This window comes from Nannobrachium achirus, assembly GCF_963921795.1.
Source record: "Nannobrachium achirus genome assembly, chromosome: 1".
Taxonomy (NCBI): domain Eukaryota; kingdom Metazoa; phylum Chordata; class Actinopteri; order Myctophiformes; family Myctophidae; genus Nannobrachium; species Nannobrachium achirus.
The window spans coordinates 25,906,339-25,930,886 of NC_137810.1; the positions used below are offsets into that span (position 1 = coordinate 25,906,339).

Genomic DNA, 24,548 nt, shown 5'->3' on the forward strand with positions numbered 1-24,548 from the left:
GGAGTTCACCTGGACTCTGAGCTTCAAAGAATGGAAGGGATGGAAGTGTAGACGTAAGTCACTCATCACCTTCCTAATGCATTTCCCCTCTCGGAAATCTCACTTCCACTCTGTTATTATTAGGTCTGCCTATAGCAGACAGCTCACTTGCTGACGATATGATAGGATACAATGCAGGGGTTATTTTGCGCAGAAAATAGCTGATCTGCAAATTCACAACGTATAAATCAGGCTGTTCGAAGATGATTCATGCTTCATGCTTCTCATGTCACTTCGCCAGAATTTCCCTGAGAAGAATATGACTCTGCCTTGGTGGTGACGGAGCAAGCGTGAACTTTATTCAACTTTAACTTTTTATTTTCATGAGCATCATGATCTCTTTAGGCCCTGTTGTTGTGGTGAATGTCGTGCTGTGCAGTGCTCACAGTTTCCATTGGGTCTGTGTGTGGGAGTGTAACAGAGGAACAAACAGCTGCTTCTTTCTAGTTGCTTTCTGTCTTTTTCTCTGTCTCTCATGTCTGACATTTAGAAGAGGTCCAGAATGCATCCTAATTTACATGACCCTAAATACAGTCTGTATAGAGCAATGATGGGAAGTGCAAGTGCACAGTCACAGATTGATTGATTGATTGAAGGCTTTATTAGAAGTTTGCATAGGAAAATGTACAGATTCATGACGGTACAGTTCACTGGTACAAGGTCTACTAAAAGGAGATCCATGAAAAGACTAAGCTTATTTCAACAGGAAACCATTAAAGTATCTCATATAACATTGAATGACAGACAAATAGAACACAGTACTATGCAGTAGATATGTAAAGAAAAAAAAGAAAACAGTAGGTCTATACAATCAGTAAGTACAGTATATACAATATATACAAGGAAGGGGCAGGTAACAGTAAGTCTAAACAATCAGTATGTACAGTATATACAAGGAAGGGGCAGGGAGGGTAGATGACTTGAGTAATGTATGTTGACTGATAATGCTAATGTTGATTTCTGCTCAAAGTGGTCTCAAAGGTAGTCTGATATTGCTGAGATTCAATGTAACATTATGACTTAATGAGCTGCTCTGTGACTTTTTTGGCTTGGAGTAATCTCCCTTACTGTATTTAATCACTGCATCCAACTTTGAAAGTGAGGTGACAGTTTGGTCCAATTCATATTCATCTATAGTAGAAGAAGTGCTCTTCCGAGCACAGGTCTCCGCCAGGTCAGGTATGTTATTGTGGCCTCTGGTGGTGGGCCAATGTGAAAAGGGTGCCATGTCTTCAAAAATTAGTTTGGCAAAGGTCGACCTGCTGGTAGCGCTATAACAGGCCAATGTGAAAAGGGTGGCATTTGTTCTTTGACCTATTGGGAATGTGCGTGCAGAATTTATTGGAAATCACAAGCTGCATTCATGAAGTGACACATTTTGTTCAAAATGGACCAATCCTGCAAACCTTGGAAGCCAGTGTTAGCCAATTAGGATGGAATATGAAATAACAGACAAATCCGTCTTGTCAGATCACCTAACTATAGAGATACTGTGTACTGATTTGCGTGGTATTTGGATACAATCTGAAGGAGTAATATCAACAAATGTGTTTTACATAAAATGGTAAATGGTGCATTTATATAGCGCTTTTAATCCAAAGCGCTTTACATAGATTGTGCATTACATTCACCCATTCACACACACATTCATACACCGGTGGCGGAGGAAGCCATGCAAGGCACCAACCTATACTCACCGGAGGCAATTAGGGGTTCAGAGTCTTGCCCAAGGACCCTTCGACATTAACTCAGGGGGAGCCCGGATTCGAACTGGGAACCCTTCGGGATTTATACCCTTCGTGCTCTAATACCAGTTTCTCTACCCCTGAGCTATGCCGCCCTGGCATAAGTCGGCCTCCTGGTGGTGCTATAAAAGGCAGATGTGAAAAAGGGCAAAGGTTTCTCCTTGGCCTCTAGGGAGTGCGCATACAACATTTTACACAGAGTTACAGGTAAAAACAGGAATCGGCGTGTTATAGCACCACCGTGAGGCTGATTAGATGGCATTTCTTCCTCGGCCTAGTGGAAATGTTTATGCACAATTTCACCAAAATTGAAAGTTGTGTTCATGATTGGAGGCATTTTGTTCCTGCAAACTTTGGAAACCAATCTTAGCCAATCAGTATGGAATATGGAAAATCGGACAGATCCATGATCCATTGATCACACATGATCCATCAATCACACATGTATACTGTCTACCGATTTGTGAGATTTTGGATACAATCTGTAGGAGTACTGTCCAAAAATGTGTTTTGCTAAAATCGTCCTCATGGTGGCGTGAACTGGCCCATGTGAAAGATGTGGGGCAGAGGTTCTGAATTGGCATCCAGGGAGAGTGTGTGCACAGCTTGGCAGCAACTGGGCCAACGGCCTCCGGAGATTAGCTGGTAACAGACGGACCGACACACGGACAAGGCGTAAAACATTTGCAGTAATTGATATATATGCTGAGGCAGCTGACAGTTCTTGTTAATGAAGTGCCATGACCCCCCCCCCCCCCCCCCTAAACATGATTATCAGGTATTATGATTACACTAGGAGGAAGAATTTTTCCAAAAAAGTGTACAGAAATAGTTAAAATTAGGTTTTTATGTGGCCACACCTACCAGTTCATTAAGTATGCCTGGTTGTCATGGTGGGTGGTGACCCAACAAAAAGGGGAGGGGATGATTATCTCCAGATAGAGTGATGTCACTCTATCTGTGTTTTTGGATCTGCACATTTGACCCACAAGGTGGCAGCCTCGAGAAAGAAATCCAAAATGCAAAGGGAATACATAATTGCTCATAACAACCACACCAGGGAGTCTAATGAAATACTGTCAACCTCCTAGACACATGAAAACCAGAAAAAGTACAAAACTATGGCACCACCTCTTTAAGGCAGCCTGCCGTAACTATATAACACTACAGGAAAACATATTTCGGAGGATGCGGTGTCCAAATAATCAATAACCATAGAAAATGTCTTGGGAGTATCATTGTATATAATTAAATAAAGCATATAATACCATTGAGGGGATTCTACAGCAAGCTGATGTAGTCCTATTACAAAATGTAAGCGATGTGGTATTCAACTGGGCATAATGCCTTATTTTAAGACTTTTGGTAGGTTGCATCAACACGGATTAGGCCCTAAACCACTTTAAATCAAAGTTGAACTGTTGCACAACATTAAAGCATGCATTAAATCTACCCTAAATTTTATTTAAGCCTGGATATCAATGTGATTTTTAAGAGGGATTTCAACAGGAATTCATTTTAATCCGGTTGCACCAAAATTCTAAACTCACATTTAAAGAATAATCATCATTGAACCGGTTGCTGCCAAACTGTGCACACAGTCACACACACTCCCTGGAGGCCAATTAGCCCTATTCACGACCCGCCCACTCAGCATCCCCCGGGTGCTGAAGTCACGTTTTGAAGGGGAAAATCCTACTATAAGCCTATATAGTTAACACAGAAATTGCAAATTTATTGCAATTTCCGAATAGTAAAGTATAAAATACGGCTAGCATGATCAAGAACACATGATAGTAAAAGGCACAAAGCATTATAATTTACTTTACCGTTCGAAATAATGATTTGTTGGCTTTAAGTCCAGCTATTTCTATTATAGTTTCCCCTTCTAAATTTATGTCAGCACCCGGGGGATGCTGAGAAATTTGCTGGGTGGGCGGGTCGTGAATAGGGCTAATTCAGAACCTCTGCCCACATTTTTCACATGTGCCACCATGATGCCAATTTTAGCAAAACATTTTTTTGACAGTACTCCGACAGATTCTGTCCAAAAATTACGCATCTCTATAGTCATGTGATCAACATGGATCTGTCCGATTTTCCATGTTCCAACTTCCATCCTGATTGCCTAAGATTGGCTTCCAAAGTTTGCAGGATTGGTCCGTTTTGAAGAAAATGCCTCAAATCATGAACCCAGCAACAATGGGGATACATTTATTATAATCAAATTATTGGCTTAGGAATGCAACAAAAGGTGCTTGAATTTCAAACTGTCTTGTAGAAATGCCGGTTTCTTTTCCCGGTGGTCTTTCTGTGGTATCTTCCGAGGTCAAAACCAGCGGTGACTCCCCACTAGTTTAGACACGGGTGAAGTGACTTTTGCCACTGACAGACTTGTTTCTTACGAGGTCCAGAATAGCAGCGATTCCCTGCCTTTCTGAACATGGAGGAGATGAAGACTTTGTTTCCTTTAAATAGCAGTGATTCCCTAGCCTGATTTCAGACTCTGCGCTGGAGCTTAAGAGTCTGAGCCTGAGCCATTGTGTTGAGATTTCAAAGGGGAGGGGATTTAAAATTTGAAATTCCCAATCACAAGCGATCTGGTGGGAGGGTTGTGTTTGACTTTTGCACACAAAACAATCCCTCCTCCCCCTCCCCTCAATGACATGCACCCAACAGGTCAGTGTCTTTGATGTTTCACTGATTAGAGAGAATCACTAACGAGCTACTCGACACTTGTATGGCTCAATCAATGCCTGCAGTTCGGAGTCCTTTTGAAGTTCAAAGGGAGCAATTAAGAACTCTGGTGAGCCACGCAGCCACCCCTCCCTCCACTGTTTCTGTAGATTTTTTTCCGTCTTGCTTTGAATTCATTGGTCAGTTCGCCAAGATACGGCTTTGAACCGAATCAAGAGACTCGTCATATGACATATCCAGACCAAGAGATGCAGTTCACTCAGAGAGTGGGCGGGTCTATTGGCTGGAGCCAGGCTAGTGATTCCCTGCTAGTTTGAACGTAGGTGAGAGGAAGACTTTATTTCTTTTAAATAGCAGCGATTCCCTGCTAGTTTGAACAGCTTTGTTGCTTTTTCACCTTGGAATAGGAGCCGCTCGCATCTCACTCTGTTTCTCTGCCGTTGACGTGATTTTGACGTTTTAATAGAGATGATTCCCCTCCATTTCCATGAGGCTCTGGACTTACAGCTGATGGGGAGTTGCAATTCATCCCAGCGGGTTCGCAGCTGTGCACCAAGGAGATTCCCCTCGTTTCAGTTGGCTCTTTCTTCATTGATTCTTGTCCTGCTCATATATATTTTGTAGTTGGAGCACAGTGGCAAGGTTGCTCATATTGTGTAGCAGTAGTCTGAACACCGTGGTTTGGACATGTTGTTCACCTATTGCTCTGGGAAAGAGAGTGTATAACCACAAATGTAATAAAATATTAATTACTCACCAGAAGTACACTGGGAAAAGAGCACACGACAAGTTCTTAACTCAACGGGTGCCCACGAGGTGGCCAATCTCTTTGATGTCTACGTGTGCCCAACGACGCGTTTGCCGCGTTGTACAGTAAACAATACTGTACTGTAGCACCTGTACTGTACTGTACGCGGTGATGAAACAAACTCCATTTCCCAAAATGCACCGCGGGATCACATGACCGGGACGCGCTGTTTGCCTCGTTCACTTCCCTGTTTAGCTGCTGCACAAAGATGCAGTTTTCTCCTAATCTAGCTTTTAAATCACTTTCATGTTCAAACGGCGGCCTCTTCTACCGGCCCTCACACAAACGCTGTGGCTTAGGATTGATAAAAAACGGTCCTGACTGAAAGAAAAGATTTTCGCGAAATAAACAGGACATGCTTGGATTACATTTACTCGGATTACTTTTTTCGCCAGTATCTCGAAGGTAGGTAAAATGGCAGGTTGCCATAGGCACCAGCAAATTAAATGTTGAATAATTCTGGGCATTCAATGTGTTAATGTCCAAAAATTCAAGAACGGTTTATTTAAAAACTTTTGAAATAATAAATGTCACAAAAATGATTAAAAACAAAATATATTTTTAAGTACTACCTTCCGCATGCTATCTTTTGATTTATCTATATTTGGCATGCTAACTTATGAAATATCTGGGGGGGTTTTCACACCAACGCTGGCGCCTAATCACTCAATATATAGACCTTTTAGTTACTATCACTTTGACAGCCTAGTTAATCCTCCGTATTTGTATCTTGTAGAGGGCTTCAAATGTTGGTATTCCATCCAATACAATTTATGGCTCTGTCCAGGGCCCTCTCTGTACTAAGACCTGATTGGTCTTAGTGCAGTATTCACCTTAGGTTGAAATCCAGGAAATGCATTATTGCTAATGAGGGAAGGTTGTCTGACGGTTGTCTGGCCTATACTGTCTTGGGGGAAAGGACTGTGGGGTGGGTGAGTAGGCTTCGGTGCGACCGACCTTTGACCTCTCCCCTCCCCTTCCCCTATCGTCGTAAGCACAGGAAGCTTCATCTAAATCCGGATTGTTGACAATATAATAATATTTTTGAACTCAAGTCTCCGTGACGTGGGTAATTAATAGAAAAGAAGTCATTTTGGGGGTGAACTACTCCTTTAAGACAATAATCTGTTTACAATAAGCTAGGTCCATACCCGTTCTTTACCCATTACCCGTTCCCACTCATCCTCCCCTCTCATCTACCCTCCTCTCCCCTCCTCTCCCCTCCTCTCCCCTCCTCTCCTCTCCTCTCCCTAATAGTGCTTTTAGTTGAAAACACTTGGCTTCTTTCTTTGAACTTAATAGCTCTTCCATAAATATAGCACATACTCATCATCACAGAGGCCTGGACAGTGAACTACATGTTATTGCTTGCCATTAACATACCCCCCCCCCCCTTCCTCTCCCTCTCTCACTGTTTCTCTTTTCTCTACTCCTCCTGCTCTCTTTCTGTCTCCTACCTTTGTCTCTGTCTTGATCTGCTCCTCTCCCTGGCTCTCTCTCTCTCTCTCCCTGATCTAGGGTCCTCCGGGTGCTCCAGGGTTACCTGGCCCTTCAGGAAAGAGAGGTCCTCGGGTGAGTAAACTGTGCCTAAAATTGATAGCATGCCATGCAATGGAGATCATGCATATTGCCTTTAGTCGGAGTCATGATGGAGCTAAATCAATGCACGCAATGCCGAAAATAGCAAATGTACAACGCGTCACAGCGGCAGCACAATGTGTTGTGAGCTTGTAGATCTGCTATACTTGGTGTGTGACGCTGGCACACAACTATGTATAAATCAGGCTTAACTGTGGGCTACAAGCGATAAAAGGTGAAAAGGGTGAAAATTCTGGTTGTTAAAGAGAATCACCTTTCACACTTCAAGTAATTCCAAGCGTAGCTGAACAAGTTAAACTTTCTCTGGCATAGTACTAAGTTATAAGTATGAACATGAAAGAGTACACATGTACAGACCGAGGCCAAATAAGTGCAGCACAGACAACACACAAAAGAAAAAGAAAGGACTGAAATGGGAGAACTGACAGGTCGTCTTCCAGGTCCCAGTGGGATATGGGAGGACGATGCTGTGTTCTCTTTTTTAGATAAGTCAGGGTGTCATAATGACCTCTTAAGCAGCTGCTCCAGAGGCCAGATCGGGACAGGGGAGTGTTGTAAGCTCAAGAGCTGAGTCACAAGGAAGAGGTTAAGGTCAGGTTTATTGGCCTTGAAGGCTCGTAGAAACTTACTCGCACTCATCAGCGGCGCTAAAACATTCTGTGAAGGTTCGTCCAATGTACTCTCACCTCATCTCATGGCAACCAGCACACCCCGGCCATATGTGGCTTGCCTGCTTGCTGCTTTGGCGGTGTGCTCCAGCTGGGACCACGGGGGGAAAGGTGATGACAGATATGTTTGTGGTCCACATGATTGAAATCAGGGACATGGCTTTTGTTTGTAATGGTGCATAAGAATGAGTTGCGTCTGTGGAGAGGATGCCTGCAGTGTTGTTTACTTCCTGGAGGCCTTGGAGCGTCGAGGTGGACTGAGCAAACACTTCCAGATGCAAGCGGCAGGCAGCAGCACTCGGTGTGTCTCCACTGTGATCTCAAGACTACATCATAAACTGCCAAGCCTGTCAGGATGCGACGGTGTGATCCCTGTCACACACCTCAGGGCATCTTTAAGACAAGGTGTTTGGCCTAAGCTACGCTATATACAGTAAATGTTGGAGGGAAACTGAAGTTATCAATGTTTGTGTTCTTAAAGGGAAAGGGAAACATGTTTGGGCTCATTGTAAGATATTTTGTGAGCACACCAGGCAGTTTATAAGTTGCTTGATTGCGACCGTAGGGAGCAGTTAACTATGAAACCCGGCAGATCCTGTCCGTCTGTTAGTAACGCCTCAATGTCTATAGCTGACCTGTTGTGACATCACATTGTTGACTCAATGACCAAGACAGCCTGTTCTGGCAATCATATATGGAGATCCCTGATGTCATCAATATTAAGCCCATATTTGGCAATGCCAATTCAATTCATTAGCAAATCAAGACTGCTGACTATCACCACCTGGATCTCCATACCGGTATATGAAGATCACAACACTGTCCTCATCAAACCCTGGATATCCATACATGGAGACGACTGAATCATCACCTAGATCTCCATATATGGAGCAGGTCAATACCGCTACATCTGACTTCACAGACTCCATATATGGATATAGCTGACCTGTTCTGACATCACAGTGATTACTCGACCAGCTCAGCAGAAAGGTATACATGCCAAAGCAGCCATGTGCACGCGCCCATGTGCACACACTCATGTTCGCTTCTCTCCCTTTTACTGGGTGTTTTACTGGTTACATTTTTAGATATTTGACATTAATTTGATCAGACACGCCCCCTTCCTATACAAACCCAACTTCAAACTCCATTTTAATCATGTTAGGTTCATTGAAACACCCGTCCTTGGTATTTGGCCATGTTTTTTCAATTCAAACATGAATATCAAATATCGAAATACTGAATCAAGCAACTAAAAAACTGTCTGGGGTGCACACAAAAGCCAGAGTAGACGTTCAAATGACCCCAAACGTGTTTGAAAGTGAAATATCCCTTTAATTGACTTTGCTTGCTACCTCTGATTTGCCCTTGTATGCACGTGCCCTCAGCTGGATGTAATATTCAGAACTAGATAGACCTACATTTTATTTTATTTGTCTACTTGTACCTTCACTTCACGTTCCGCTAATAGTCATGTGCAGCAGAGAGCTAGGGAGTTATCCCCCAGAGCACACCGTCTAAAATTGGTCTACCAGAGGTATAGATTTGAACGTTTATTAGACGTCTAAACTTACTAGATGTTGATTAGACGTCTAATAGACGTCTAGATATGGTCTACATATAGACGTCTATTAGACGTCTAATCAACGCCTATTAGATGTCTAATCAATGTCTAGTCTAATTTTAGACTTCTAAAAACGTTCAAATACATATACCTCTGGTAGACCAATTTTAGACGTGTGCTCAGTGGGATCCATGCAATGTACCGGTATGCTAGGCTGAGAGGAAGGCATGCTGAAAGACAGAGACACACACACACACACACACACACACACACACACACACACACACACACACACACACACACACACACACACACACACACACACACACACTGCCCCCCCACACGCAACCCCAGCAGTAAAAGCCCCTAGTAAAAAGTAGGGAAAGCATATGGATGCTGCAGCATATACAGTAACCCCATTTAGGGTGAGTCATAAAGTGGAGACAGAAGGAGGCCCAGGATTATTATGTGGTGGGAAGTAAAGGGCAGTGTGTGGTACTGTGGTTATGTCTCTGTCTGCTAGCTCAGCATCCTGTCTGCACTGATTAGCATTATCAGACTCTGGTCCTGTCTTGGGCCGGAGTCGGATGTGAACTACCAATCAGTCGAGGAAGTCTAGGATGTACTGTATGGCTGGGCAATTAACCGAAAATATATAAAAACAGAATGAAATGTATCAAAACGTTCATAAACATAATCGAGGCAAAAGTTTTAAATAATCATGATACTGGGATATCAGTTGGATTGTAGTGGTAGTTTTAGTGTCAGAAGCATTTCAAGGCTCTAATAACAGGTTAGCGTACCTTAAAGGTACTAACCTTAAAGGGGAGATACAATGAGATACAATTTTCTATCAATTACACACCCCCTGGCTTATTCATATTTGTATTAATATTAATAATAAAGTCTTTGGTAGGAGACTTGCAGAGACTCTGCCGGTCATCAAATTATTGGCTTAGAAAACTCTCCATGAATTCTAGGTTTCATGGGGTGTAATTCATAGAAAATAAGTAATTATTTGTGTGAACTATTCCTTTAAATATTAGCCAGTGAGGTTGTACAGTTGTACAGTACAGTAAGAGGGGGTATTATGTCAGAGGTGATTACAGTCATTGTTTTGTTTGTCCCCCAGCTACACCACCAGCTTTTGAATTTTCATAATTCTTCCCATGTGAATGATTGTTGTTTCATATTATGTGAATGGCTAGTTAAATGCAGCTGGTTACACACATCATCAGTTTTGTACAGTACCACGGCTTATTTCCATGAAACATTATCAACTGTTGTGTGACAGCCATTTTAGATCTACCAGCCAAAATAATTCAACCATTCGGCCATTAATGGATGTTCCCCCCCATTTTCTTTTCTTTCTTTTACTTTTCCTTTTTTGGAGGTGGGAGGGGGTTGGATTGTGATAACTGACATCAACAAATTGAAGTGAGACAGTAGTTTAACCTCATGGCGTTCAGAGTGGAGGGGTGTTTTCAGAGAAAGCGCTGTCGCCCGGCCAGGGAACAGCAGGGCTGCAGATGTGAAGGAATGTGGTTTTTAGGTATGCAGTATGCATGTGTGCGTAAATGCATTTGCATGTGTGTGCGCGCACGTGTGCAAGCACATGTGCACGCACGTGCATGCATGTGTTGCCTTTGCATGCCTTTGCTGTTGTAAGTAATACAATGTAGCAGTCGCTCTTATCCAGAGTGACTCTGGTGCGAGGCAACATTCCCTCGCTCACTCTATATAAGCACACATGCACACTTTCACCTTATCGCTCTGTAGTTCAGCTGCACGTTTTAGCTCCGTCTGACTCACCGTAAATACTGGCCTGTCATTGTGATGTACTGTTAGTTAAGCCTTCTTCTTTCCCCCTGTGTTTCTCTCTCTCCCACCCTATCTGTTCCAGGGTCCCACTGGTCCACATGGAAATCCAGGGTTGCCTGGTCCACCTGGCCCCAAGGTGAGTTGCCCTCTCCTACATTAATGTGGTACAGACAGGTTCCCGGGAGCCCCAGACAAACTCCTGGTTAGTATCTGGGGGAGATGAGGGCCAGATGAGTCCCCTCGGGGCCAAGTACAGCTCTGCTGTGGCAGAGGATGGTCAATGTCATGTTCTGACTAAACACTTGTTCACTTTCAAAAGAAAAGGAATAGCGCTCTGAGTTGAATGTTTTTTTTTCCTGCCAATTCAGCAACAAAGTGACATTTTTAATTTCTCATACTCTCTCTATGGGCAGAAGTCCAGACTGATACCGTGGAGGAACGTGTGAGTGAATACAAGTAATCAGTTTGGCAATGCCAGGCTATGATTTTAGTACTTTTGTTTTTCATTTGACATGAGGCCGATTCCACCAATGCCTTCTATATCAGTAGTTCTTGCACTTTCAAGATTAAAACAAAAAAGAATTCGCAAATGTACCGGTACAAGCTATGTAAATCTGCTATTCTCGAATAGCAGATTTTCCTGTTTTAATGGGTTAAGCCAGGAGACAACATTACTTCTCTAGACCACCCGATGTGGTTAAAATGGGGACTGCCCATAGGTCGAACTCACGTTGGGTTGAATACCGTCGGCAGGTTAGCTACTCACCAGCGTCAGCAGGTTAGCTACTCACCAGTGTCAGCAGGTTAGCTAATCACCCGCGTCACGGTTACTGAGGTTAGGTTAGAGTTAGGGTTAGGGTTAAGGTTAGGGTTAGGGTTAGGGTTAGGGTTAGTTTAGTTTTACTGAGGTTAGGGTTAGGGTTAAGGTTAGGTTTTGCTGGTTTGACCAAAGGGTGTTCGATCTAAGGACATGTTACCGTTAAAATGTGCGAGGATGTCTTGTCTATGTTCTCTGGCTAATGTGTATATAGAAACAGACTTGACTCCTGTATTTACCTAGACCTGTGCCTCTCATCATATTGGCTTAATAATATTGAAATGGATCACATCATGCCCAATGTAGAACAATGTGGATTATTTATCTAACCTATGCATGACGAAAGCTTGTGAAGCTAATGACTTTGTTACACCAGCATTGTTGCTAAGACGAGAAGTGTTTAAAAAGATCACTATTTCTATTTGGCAAAGGAGACAGATGGGAAGGGAGAGAAGTGCTTTGGTGAATCTATCTGAGGGATGGAGATGGGTGACGCATGTAGGCAGCGATGTAAAAATCTGTATTTTTGAAGCGGTGAAAACCGCTTCCTATGAGTGGCTTTGTGTGTATCACGCCCATATATGGTGATTTTAGTCCAGAATGAACAGGCTTTTTCAAAAACAGAATGTCCGTTTAATTACCATATATGGTGATCTCAGTCCAGAATGAACATGGTTTTTCAAAAACACAATGTATGTCACCTCATGTCCATATATGGTCACTCCAGGCCAGAATGAACAGGTTTTTCCTGTCCCGTACGTGCAAAATATCAGTCCAGAATGAATAGGCTTTTTCAAAAAGCAAAATGTGTGTCCCATGTCCATATATGGTCATTTCAGTTCAGAATGAATAGGCTTTATCTGTCCTGTACGTCCAGAATATGTGTGCGGTGTCCCTCCCGGTCAGATGAATGGATACTTTGAGGATTGGTCAAGCTTCACATGATAATTCAGCCCTCCATTCTTTATATATTCATTCAGAATATATAAAGAATGTAGAATTCAGAATATATAAAGAATGAATAGATCACAGAGTCCATAACTGTATAGATGTATAGATCACAGAGTTCATAACTCTAGAACACATAGAGTAAAAGTTCACCGCTTCACTTCGAACCGAGGTTTGATTTTTAATAAGCTGTTGGATGTGTTCACAGAAATACTGCTTTTTTACACTTCAGTTAAATTCTCAGTTACAGGATATATAACAGTAATAGCCAATCATCATTATCTAGGAGGAAATAGGCCTGTGGCACTTTAACAGGTCTAAACAAGGCTATATTCATCATTTATACCACTGAGTTTTCCAATAAAACAACACTTCTGTTGCTTCATTTGCACTTGTTGGCAACAGAACTTGTCATTTCAGGGGTAGTTTCAAATGAATTATGCTTGTGATTCTTGTTATAAGTACATGTTGACCTCGGAACCTCTAGTACAGTGGTTCCCAAACGTTTTACCTGTGACCCAAAAGAGAAATTAAACATTCGCCCGGGACACAAACTAGTGAAAATAGCAGATCTACAAGCTTACATTTTCAAAAATGGTTTTCCATCTTTTGAAATGTATATTTTATTTTTTGTAGGAAAATAAAATGGGATTTTTACTCGAGCCATGAACCATAATAACTGGTTTGTGTACCTTAAATGGGTCGCGACCCACTGTTTGGGAACCAGTGCTCTAGTAAACCCTCATACTTGTGCTAATAACCCTGTGCCCATCAACTGGCTGTGGTTGAGCTAGAATCCAAGGAAAGATATTCCTGTGAGGAACCAGGAGTGTTTTAGCCTGGCTCCAGCCCCTGAAAATCTAGCTTTGCATTCAGGGTCTGGTGACGCTGTAGAAATTATAACCTGTCCAATTGGGATTTCGATAATCCAGTATGAACCACTTGGCCAAGTCCCCATCTCAGAAAACGGCTGCACTGAGAGGGCTTGAGGGCTTTCAGACTGAATAATGGAGTGAAACTCAGGCTGAGTGTCAGGCTAGGAGTGTTTCACTCTGCACTGCCAGGAGATACTTTTTGTAGCCACAGGGTAAGAGATGATTGTTTCTCTCTGCAGTGCCAGGATACTTTCTGTAGCTACAGGGTAAGAGATAGGGCCCTATCCTTACCCCTTATGCCTACACTTTTTTATATTCTTTTACTATGTTGACTACCGGTATCTTTTTTTTTTAAGAAGAAGAAGAAAGAAAAAAAAAGAGAAAACTTTTTGTATGTTGTGGGATCATTCTCCCTGACATAGTTGAACATTTTACATTGGTTGATTTCCATGTTTACATTGGTTGAAAAACACCTCGTGGGAAGCCTTTGATAGGCTTAGGTTTGCTTATTAGCTGTTGGATAATGTTGCATTTTGATTTAGGTACAGTATACAGTACGTATGTACCGGTATGTACTGTATGTGATGGTAAGCAAATATATCACCAATTCTTTGTCATTTGGGATAAAATTAGGTAAAATGAGAAGATGAGATGAAATGTGTCTGTTTGTCCTAGTTTTCCTGAAGACAAACACCGAAAAAGATTTGGATGAAAATATAGCATATGGCATATTTTATGATATGTTTATAAAGACAAAATCCTCTGTGGTCCAAGGCCTGCACTATGCATCCTAGCCAGAGATAAATCAAGTTAAACTGTTGTGACTGGGGAATGGTGTTATGATATTCAAGATCTCTGAACAAGTCGAATGACACAGAACTACTGGGGCCCTATAACATGATAGTGGGGCCCACATGTTCGGACAATTTAGATGCCAAGTGAGAGAGCCATGCAATTTCATGCAGCTATTATTTCCCGCCTTTGTAGTGGCGACGGTATATAATGGCAGCGTGATTTATAATGGCAGGAATGGTGGGCTTTTGGCTTAGAGAGTCATTAGTGTACATGGGATGAGGATTTAAGAGTTTGGAAGTCAGAGGAGGGGATGACAAGGTTTAGCTCCCCTCTTATGCCCGAGGTAGTTTACTGCATGTCATTCTGCAGTTCTTCCAATCATCTGGGACAAATGGAGGGTGGATGGCTGTTGAGAGAAAGGGAGGTCCATAGTGGGAGAGAGACACTGACAGGGAAGACAGCAAAGACATTTGATTAATACATGGAACCATTGTAACTAGCCTGAAGCCAAGTCTTTGACTCCATGCTAATCCATTGGTCTGTTTTTATTATTGGTAAATGGGAGCTGTCTCCTCTTGTGCTCTGGTAGAGTTCATACCATCGTCTGCCTGCCCTCACTGTTACATGCAGTAGTTGCAGTGTCTATTTATTGCCCTGGAATTGCGTTACAGTTCTTAATTTGCCTTTAATGAGGCTGCTTGTTCCGTTCATTTTATTATTGATGGTTATAATAGTCTATATAGCAAGGGTTCACGGACTTTCCGGTGCTTGCAAGGGGTTTGCGGAATTGTGAAGGAAATAGGATAAAAAAAAAAAAGTATATATAATGTACCAAAATGTGGTTGTAATGACTTATGTTATAATTGTTTGATAGCTGAGTCTAAAATGAGACAATCATAGGGGGTACTCCAGTTAAACCTTTGAGACAGAAGGTGTTCAGTGCTCAGAAAAGGTTGATAACCCCTGGTCTATAGAAATGTTTACAATACACAACCCTTATTGACAGAGTTGTGCGTGATTTATCTAGCTGGGCACTAAACCACTTAAACCCTATATAATTAACTACTATATACATTAACTATATAGTTGACCAGGTCCCCCAGGGCTCTATACTAATTTAGTTCTGTTAGTATTTCCCAAATCACTTCCCCGAAAATAGCCAATCTACAAGTTCACAACCTGTTGTATTGCAACGTTTTGTGAGCTTGTACGTAGATCTGCTGTTTTCGCTAAATGTTAACTCGTGGAATATGGTTGCATGGGGTTAAACATCCTTGAAAGTAGACATTTCGTTGGCAAGATATGATATTATACGGATGACTTCATGTGTTTTGTACCGGTATTGTATTATTTCTTTTTTCCAAGTCTGGTTGTATTTTCATGTTCTTTCTGTAGGCGTACTCAGTGTGTGATAATGGGAATCTGCTATCCAGGTGTTCCATTGTCTATGTGCCAGGGTAGCCTTGCTTTAAGTTGTGATCTCATAGTGATCATCTGTGATCAACTACTATCAAGCACATGCCCCTGTGTATTCAAACAATGTACAGTACAGAGGTACAGTACGGATGTGAGCAGGCCCTTGAGTGTTTGACCCCGGTCAACTAAATACTGTACACTGTACAGGGTTTAAGAGGTTAAGGCTACTACCATGCATATTTGGTTCTCATTACCTGAAAGGCATCTTTGCTTCCTTTTGTAATACTGTTTTGAATGTGAGTGAGAAACATTTTGCCGGAGATGCATAATGCAGCAACCTGGAAACAAAGTTAAAATGCTGCAAGCAAATGACATTGGCTTTGACCCGCTTACTTCAGCGCATCATGCTGTATATATACTGTATGATAACAGGTAGCCTAAAGCTGCTGTAAATAGAACACACCTTCCCACCAGCTTCTTAGAAATCCCCTTCATGTACTGTGTTTTTGTCAGTTTGGGTAACTCAGTGAGATTGGGGTAAGAGCGCTCGCTTTGTCGTTCACCACACACCCCTAACACCACCTGGATCAATTCACCTTGATAGTCTCTTATCAGCGCACCTGTGTAATTCTGCGTATTCACCATGAGATGGCGACAACAGCCATTCACTTGTGTAGTCGCTGACGTCACTCGTTTGCGACACCTCTTTCGTTGCTTATCTACTAGCCTAGCTCGGCTGTGTTTAGCCATTAGCTTACTATGCCTAACTCTAACCCTAACCCTAACCTTAACCTCTGTAAAACTATGCCTAACCCTAACCCTAACCCTAACCTCTGTGGGGTGAGGTGCTATCGTTCCTGCCGACGCTACGTTGTCGTGGATCAAAGCGACCGCTTGTTCCGCCCCGTGCCGCACGACAAGCGCTCCGGTTCTTTATTTCACTGAAAAAAAAACAAAAAAAAAACAAACTGTGACATATATACTGTACACGGGAACTACAACCTATTTAATGGATACCTGGATATCTAGACAGTAAGGCATGTAATCCTCTTGAGTAGTTACAGATATTTAAGGTATTTCTATGCCTGTACCCCAATGTATGGTTTTTATTGGAGCTATAATACATAATACATGTAAGCACGTGGCTTGGACCCACATTGTTCCACTCTCCATCCATCAATTGAAAACATCATATAAACCTTTGAAACAGCAAGAGGTCCCCCCCACCTACTCTGTTTTTTTTTACTGAAGAAACATAGATGGTAGCCGCAGGGCTCGGAAGCCAGTTGAGTTACCCTTTTCAACCATCAAACATATAATTTTCCAAATGTCTGTCTGTCTGTCTGTCTGTCTGTCTGTCTGTCTGTCTGTCTGTCTGTCTGTCACAGCGTTTCTCCTCAGTGGCTGGAGCAATTGATCTGAAATCGCATCACCATTAGCATATGAACACACCTGACATAACTGTGAAGCCCGTTTGTCACTTTCACAAATCGTATGCTGTATATTAGCATTTCTATGGTGTATCTACTATCTATTCTGCATCTAGCATGATGCTTATCTATTCTGCATCTAGCATGAGACAACATGTTTAACCAGCTGTGTGTGTGTGTGTGTGTGTGTGTGTGTGTGTGTGTGTGTGTGTGTGTGTGTGTGTGTGTGTGTGTGTGTGTGTGTGTGTGTGTGTGTGTGTGTGTGTGTGCGTGCGCGCGCGGGGGGGGGGGGGGGGGGGGGGGGGTGTTACAGAAAAATCATGCAGATCGGTAGCAGTATCTCTGTAGCCATTAAACGAAACGGGTATTTCTTACATTGATGCCCATAACCCACACACTGCACATCATTTCGGAGCTCATATCTTTGAACGGGTAAGGGCTAGTTATGTAATATAGAAAGAGAAGGCTAACTTTATGAGGAGCAGAGTGGAAAATCAGCTGCACACGCAGCAGTGGGTATAGTCCACGGTTTTTATTGACATCAACAAATAATACATTAACTTGTTAATCCACACCACTTACATTGATTAGCATTTTCAAAGCATATTTTTCTTTTTCCTGGCCTGTTCATTTGCCTAATTGCCTGGGGGAAGAAGTTATTTAGCATCTACTGCCAGTAACTCTGAGGCTGTGAAGCCACTTAACCTTTTTAGCATTTGAAAAGCTAGAATCTTTGCTGATACAGCATCCATTGCATAAAGTACATCTTGGTCTGGATGGAGGGAAGATCACACATTCCCTGATCGACTGCTCGACTGTGCTCTACTGTACGCATGACCTTCTGCTTTGCTTTGTGGTTAAGGTCGATACAGTTCCCACACCAGGTAGTAATGTAGCCTCTGTGGTACGTCTGTAGAAGCCCCGTAGTACCTTGGGGCCCATATCAAACTTATTCATTCACCTGCCTTCCTCACAGTTTGGTCAGTATGTACGTCCCAGGTGACTTCTTCAGTGATGTGGATATCCAGTGTTTGCTTTGAGGATCTTATTCAATTACATGCAGATGTGAGCAGAATAAACTGCCTATGTTATCTGCCACTAAACTACAGTACGTAAACTCATGCCAACAGATTATTTGATGCTAACTTGACATTCAATTTCACTTAGCATCTCCAAACCAATCACCAAAAAGCTGAAGTGTCTGTAACGTTCTTTGGCCTCCAGGGAGTCTTGTTTTACTTCTTGGAACTAAATTTAGGTATTAAGAAAATAGCCCAGACCCCAGCTGTTTCTGGTTACTAACAAGCATTCGTTGATGGCTCTTTGCATTAAGAGGCACTTTATAGAGGGACCTGCTAGAGTATTAGGCCAGTGTTTTTCCCCTTGGGCCACCCACACTAAAATTGGGTGCTTTCACAGGACTGCTTTGGATTAAATTGCTCAACAAATGGCATGCATTAACATGGCAGAGAAGAAGTAAGTCCCTTAATAAAGAAGCTGGTGATAGCTCAGACTGGGTGCATGTGTGTTTAATCCAGACACATAATACGATGCATAATATACTGTAGGTGGGCACGTTGGGACAGTGTGCCATTGAGATTAGCGGGGTATCTGCTGTGTGGTTGTTTGCCAGAAAACGCTACCAAACAGCACAAACAGTCACATGCACTTTTGCTCCCAGGAAATTTGATTTCCAGTTTTGAACATGGCTCTTCAACGATTCAATTGATCACAGAACTAACTGTCCCCAGAAAGCGGGTGTCCAAAGCAAATAAATAGTTGGATGATGAAATGTAAATGAAAGCAGTTGTGGTTTGTATCAATTGTGTCCACCAGATGTAGGGGACGTGTTGACACAGTCAAACCAGGATGTGGGCAGTGCCATGCCGACGTCTGTGGTAGCTGTGGGACAAACCACACAGTTGCCACACACACACCCTGCAATCAGGAGGAAATGGCCCAGAGCCCAAAGCTCTGAATGACTGTCTTCAATGTGTGAGAAGAAAACAAAGGATGAGCTCTGTTGCCTCCCACCTCTCCCTATTCTTTCTCACGTCTTTGAATGTTATACATCATGGACTCCTTTGGTCCTACAGCTAAAGAACAGAGCACTTTATGTAGCACTATTTTTGAGTTAGGATCTCTCTCCGCCCACCTTGTGGCACACATACAGAGAGGAATGTCCTGTTTTCCTCTCTGATTAGTCAAACAGACCACTGGGAGATGGATGGATGTGTTCTGGTGTGACCTTTGAACTTGCTGGGACTCTTTGTGAGGCTAGTTGAGAGTTCTCAATAGGCTGTCATGTGGTGTGCACGCATACACACACACACACACATGCGTGCGCATGCACACACACACACACACACACACACACACACACACACACACACACACACACACACACACACACACACACACACACACACACAATCATCGGTTATAGTAATACCACTGTGATCTGTCGATGAGTCATCCTTAGACCCCAAACCCAGCGTGGAGGTGGGACAGGATAGAGAGAACTCATTGTCTCTGTTTGGCCACATATCCCCTGAATTACATTGTGAAATCCAGTGAATAAATCAACAAGCAGAGCTGTGTTTTAGGTCTCTGGTGTTGAGCTGAAAAGGCATAGGTGACATGTGTTTTAAGCACATACTAAAATGTTATGACACTGTGCTCGAGGAAACCAAAAGAACTTTTCAATCTGAGCCATGTCCTATCGGCACTTTACAAACAGAAAGCAACCTTGGTTTGTCTCATTGTCAATGTTATTGTGGGATTTCTACCTTCCCACCCTGAGCTGGTGCATGCCTGAATGACCATCAGTCAAAGCCATTGAAATGTGATGCTGAACAGCAAACACTGATGGACAGCTACTGAGAAGAGATTGTAAAACTGAACCCTTGGTTTCAGCATCACAACAATATGCTAGAACGTGAGGCAAATTCTGTTTATTCCTTTTGCAGTGGGTTCCTCTAGTTGCAGCTGAGCCATAGCAAGGAATCCAGTGTATTGACAATTAGCAGAACTCCTACATCTACTGTATAAGTGGGTTGTCTGTGTGTCTGATGTACTGGGACTAATCTTGCAAACCGTTCGACCGGTCAGTGCCAAATCAGTTGTGCACAAATACCAGTCATACCAGGCCACAGTATTATGAATTTCAATGAAAATATTTACGTGCCATGTTTTAGTCAACAATTTATAGTTTCCATCTAAAAAGGGGGAAAAGATTTCCAGAAACACTTCCTTTTAAGTAAACTAAGGTAGGAGTAGACCTGTTCATAATTTATGCTTGGCTGGAGAAATATAAATTTCTCTTACTTACTCTGTGGTGCCTGGCTGCCTGCATATCAGTGGAATAGTTTTTCTGAGGAAATTGTGCGTCACAGAGTCGAGTATTCTCTGAAGAACTACAATGCATACAAAGTGTAACCCAATGCTTGGCTAACGTAGCATACTGTATACAGATACCCTAATCTGAGTTCCCTGAAGTTCTCGCCAGCTCTCGCATACAAACGGGAGACAGATACCCTAGCCACAACGATTATATAGGAGTTCAGTCAGAAAGAAATTGTTTAAGGATTTTGTTTTGAACCAGTCTTGTGGGATAGACAATACTGTTAGATTCTTATAGGGCTAGCCAGTGGGATAATGGGATTCTAGAGTTTCATTGGTTTGGAATAGAAATCCATTCAGATCTAGCGTTGACCCAACTCAAGTTGTGGGCTAAAAATGTCTTGAGGCGTCTGAGAGTTGAAATGTCATATTGATGTTCCATGGTAAGGTACTTTACATGGCTGACATTGGCAGACTTTTGGACATCTTCTCTGCCCCTTGGGATCACATGTGGTGAGTGGGCTGACAAACAATTTGGATGAAGTCAGAAACCTCAAAGACATTTTTACATCATTGCTAAGTGTCGTTTTCTCACAGAGCAAAATGTGGTCGGATGTTAGACATTGTCATAAATTCCGGATCAGTCCGACATAAAGGCATGGGGATTTTGGTAGTGCTGATGTATGCATGTAGTGCCATTTATACTGGAGGATCAATGGTATTACGATAACTACAACATGCGTGTGTGGGTGTGTGGTTGCATGTGTGGAGAATACATTATCATGGCTATGTTAAAACAGCTAAATGTTAAAATGGGTGGTGGTGGCTCTTTCTGTTTCAAAAGTTTTTACCATTGTGTTTAGAAGAAAACTTACCAGAATGTATGTTGTACAGTATATCCTTAGTATTAGTGGTTTTGCTTCTCAGTCCTCCATTCTTTTCAGAGTGAGTCAATGTCAGTTGACAGAGAAGCTTAAGGAAAAGTCCTCACCTTCACCTATGTCAATATGTCACATGGGGGTTCCTTCAGGGTTGACGTAAAGCTGTTCAGATTGGCACAAAGCCGTGACAGCCCTAAGTCAAGGATGAACAGCAGAGATCACTCAGAAAGGCCAAGTGATTCCTCCAAAGCCAGCGGATCTCGGCCCACACATTCTCAAAGTCTGCAAATCTTACCCAGTGTGAATGGTGCTTTCCACAACTGTCACTTTCTGTTATGAGAAAACATGAGCCTCCTTCCTTAAAGTCCTCTGAGGAAAGTGTGGGAAATGGGTTGTGACCTCGGATACTAGTAGTAATGGTAGAGTGTGTGGGCTTCAATTTGTATTTAATGGATTCAGCACATGGCACTGTATAAACTAAAACAGAAACAAAACTCCTTACATTGTGTCAGTTCTTGGTTATTTTGTTATGATTTTGATAGGACATTGAAAAGATATTGTTTGTAAAGTTGCTGATGGCAAGATAATTAATAAATGGCAGAATTTATGAGGGGGCGCGCTAGCTGTAGCGCCTATGGGTTTAATATGACACATTTAGGCTGGTTTGCATCCTGACCAATGTTTCTCTCTGGATCCATGACAGGGTTTTAAAGGAGACCCAGGATTGTCACCAGGCCAGGCTCCAAAAGGAGAGAAGGTAATGTAATGTACTGTATCCATCTCTTTCTGTCTCTGTACAGTAGCTTTTACTCTCTATTGTTTTACCCTGTTTTTATTCTTTTATTCTTTGAAACGTGCTTTATAAACGTTGCCGTATCTTAACTATCACTCTCTGTTACTTTCACTCTCTAGTGTCTGCCTGTGTCACACACAGTAAAGGATTAATCAAGCTTAACACCAGTCTCTTTCTCCTACATCCATACGAGCTCTTGGTGCCTCTCACTGTCTCTCATTCTCTGTATTTGGATCTGTCTGTCTATATTTACCCATCAGACTCTCTTTCTTTCAACGCCACTCTATTGACCCTCACTTAATCTCATCCCTCTATCACTATTTAGACACTGATACCTGTCATGTGACTTTTTACCTTGACTAACCCCACTACTGCCTCTGTTTGGATCAATCATCACAAATAGTTTCCCTCTAGTTGACAGCTATCTTTCTCCTCACTGGGACTCAGGAAGTGTGTGCATGCATGCACTTGCACGTGCTTGTGTGTGTGTCATAACTAAATATAATTAGAGGCGTGAACTGGATTGCATGATTGATTAGGTATTCAATAATCATTGATTACAAAGTGTTTATAAAGACAAAAGAGTGTTTTTCTTTTAATGGAAGTGTGTTTATTACTTTTATGTCTGTGTCTGTCTTCAGGCTTTTCATTCATTTTTCAGCGGCTGCTCATTTTCCAATCTCCTCTTCCTGCCATACGGGCTCAACTTGATTTTCTGTCTGTCTTCACTTAGACCTGATTTATACTTTATTGCGTGCCGGTATTGTGCGCCAAAAATAATTGACCTACAAGCTCACAGCGCGTTGCAGCACAATGCTTCGTGAGCTTGTCGATTAGCTATTTTCGGCGCGCAACAAAGGATAAATCAAGCTTAACACCAGAGTCTCTTTCTCCTAAATCCAATCATAATACAGAAAGAGCCAAATCACGATTCCTCACGACTCTGAGAGAAAACCATGTGTCATGAGATGTCCATTGCAGTTATTACATTTTTGCATTGTAGCCAAATTTGGGGTTAATTACAGCCAAACTGTGTGTTGAGGCTGATCCAATCCCTGTCGTGTACATATTATTGTAGATAGATGGGTAGCTGTCAGGAGCACTTCCTTTTTTGGACAGCATTCTTCCACCATGTTTGTCTGTCTCTGTGCAAGTCTGCCAGCAACAATCGTCTTCTAGTCGTAGTAGTAGTACTAGTAGTACTAGTAGTAGTAGTAGTAGTAGTAGTAGTAGTAGTAGTTTAATTTCGTCTTTTGTGATAGATTAAAAACAATACAGTTATATTTTACTCCTATAACTGATACACATCTATCTCGAATATTTATTCTTGCATCGGTTTGTTTGAAGAAGGCAGTTCCTCTCAGGTTGTACTGGCTCTCTAGGCTGGAACAGCTCCTGAACACAGCTTGGAAGCAGGTGTTTGTCTGCCTTGAACATTATAATTGCAGTATTTAAGTCAACTATATCTTGTAGTTTTAACGTATTTAGGTTAATAAATAGTGGATTGGTTGATGCATAATAATCTGATTGGCAGACAATTCTGATGTCCTTTTTCTGGAGTAAGAATATTGGTTTTATTACGGACTCGTAATTGTTCCCCCATACTTCCACACAATAACTGATGTATGGGAGTACGAGGGAACAATAGAGCATGTAAAGTGACTTCTGATTCATGACGTTTTTCATTCTGTACATTATATCAATAGTTTTTGATATCTTTGTCCTTAGGTTGTTTATATGCGGTTTCCAATTTAATTTATTATCAATAGTAACTCCCAAAAACGTTGTTTCAAACACTCATTCAATTTCCATTTCTTCAATCATGATTTTAACTCCTCTAGAATTGATCTATTACCAAAGATGATACATTTAGTTTTATTAATATTTAAAGACAATTTATTTATATCAAACCATTTCTTCAGCAATGAAAGCTCATTTTGTGTCCAGGAGCTGATCCAGGTTTTTTCCTGAGCAACATAGTGTAAAAAAAACATCACAAGGATGCAGCTGGGACGTATCATCAGTGATGTAGCCTGGGGTCGACGGGTGTTTCGGGTCTCGCAACATCATACACCCTCGCCCAGGTGACCCAGCCGGGGTTGATCAAGTCCCGACTTACGTCCCAGTAGCTATCCACGATCAGTCCTATTAGGGAAAGACAGGGTCACTCAATGTGCAGCACCGGAACTACTCTGCCGGGATTGGGGGTACCATTCTGGCGCGTGGAAGAACTAGGCTCTATGGGTTGACTCCTGGCCGGGCTCCTCCTACGTCTCACCAGGTTCTCCCCTGCTCTCACCAGGTTCAGAA

The 24,548-nt window shown here is 42.2% G+C and overlaps 1 protein-coding gene across 1 annotated transcript in view; it reads left to right on the forward strand.

Annotated features, from left to right (window-relative positions):
• The window catches only part of col24a1 (collagen type XXIV alpha 1 chain), a gene marked incomplete at both ends in the record, with an annotated part of 183,635 nt that overhangs the window by 39,784 nt on the left and 119,303 nt on the right, over nt 1-24,548 (forward strand). The window contains 3 exons of the mRNA XM_080727840.1: nt 6,808-6,861; nt 11,024-11,077; nt 22,149-22,202. Of these exons, the coding sequence (XP_080583966.1) occupies nt 6,808-6,861; nt 11,024-11,077; nt 22,149-22,202 (162 nt within the window). The remainder of the gene's footprint in view (nt 1-6,807; nt 6,862-11,023; nt 11,078-22,148; nt 22,203-24,548) is intronic.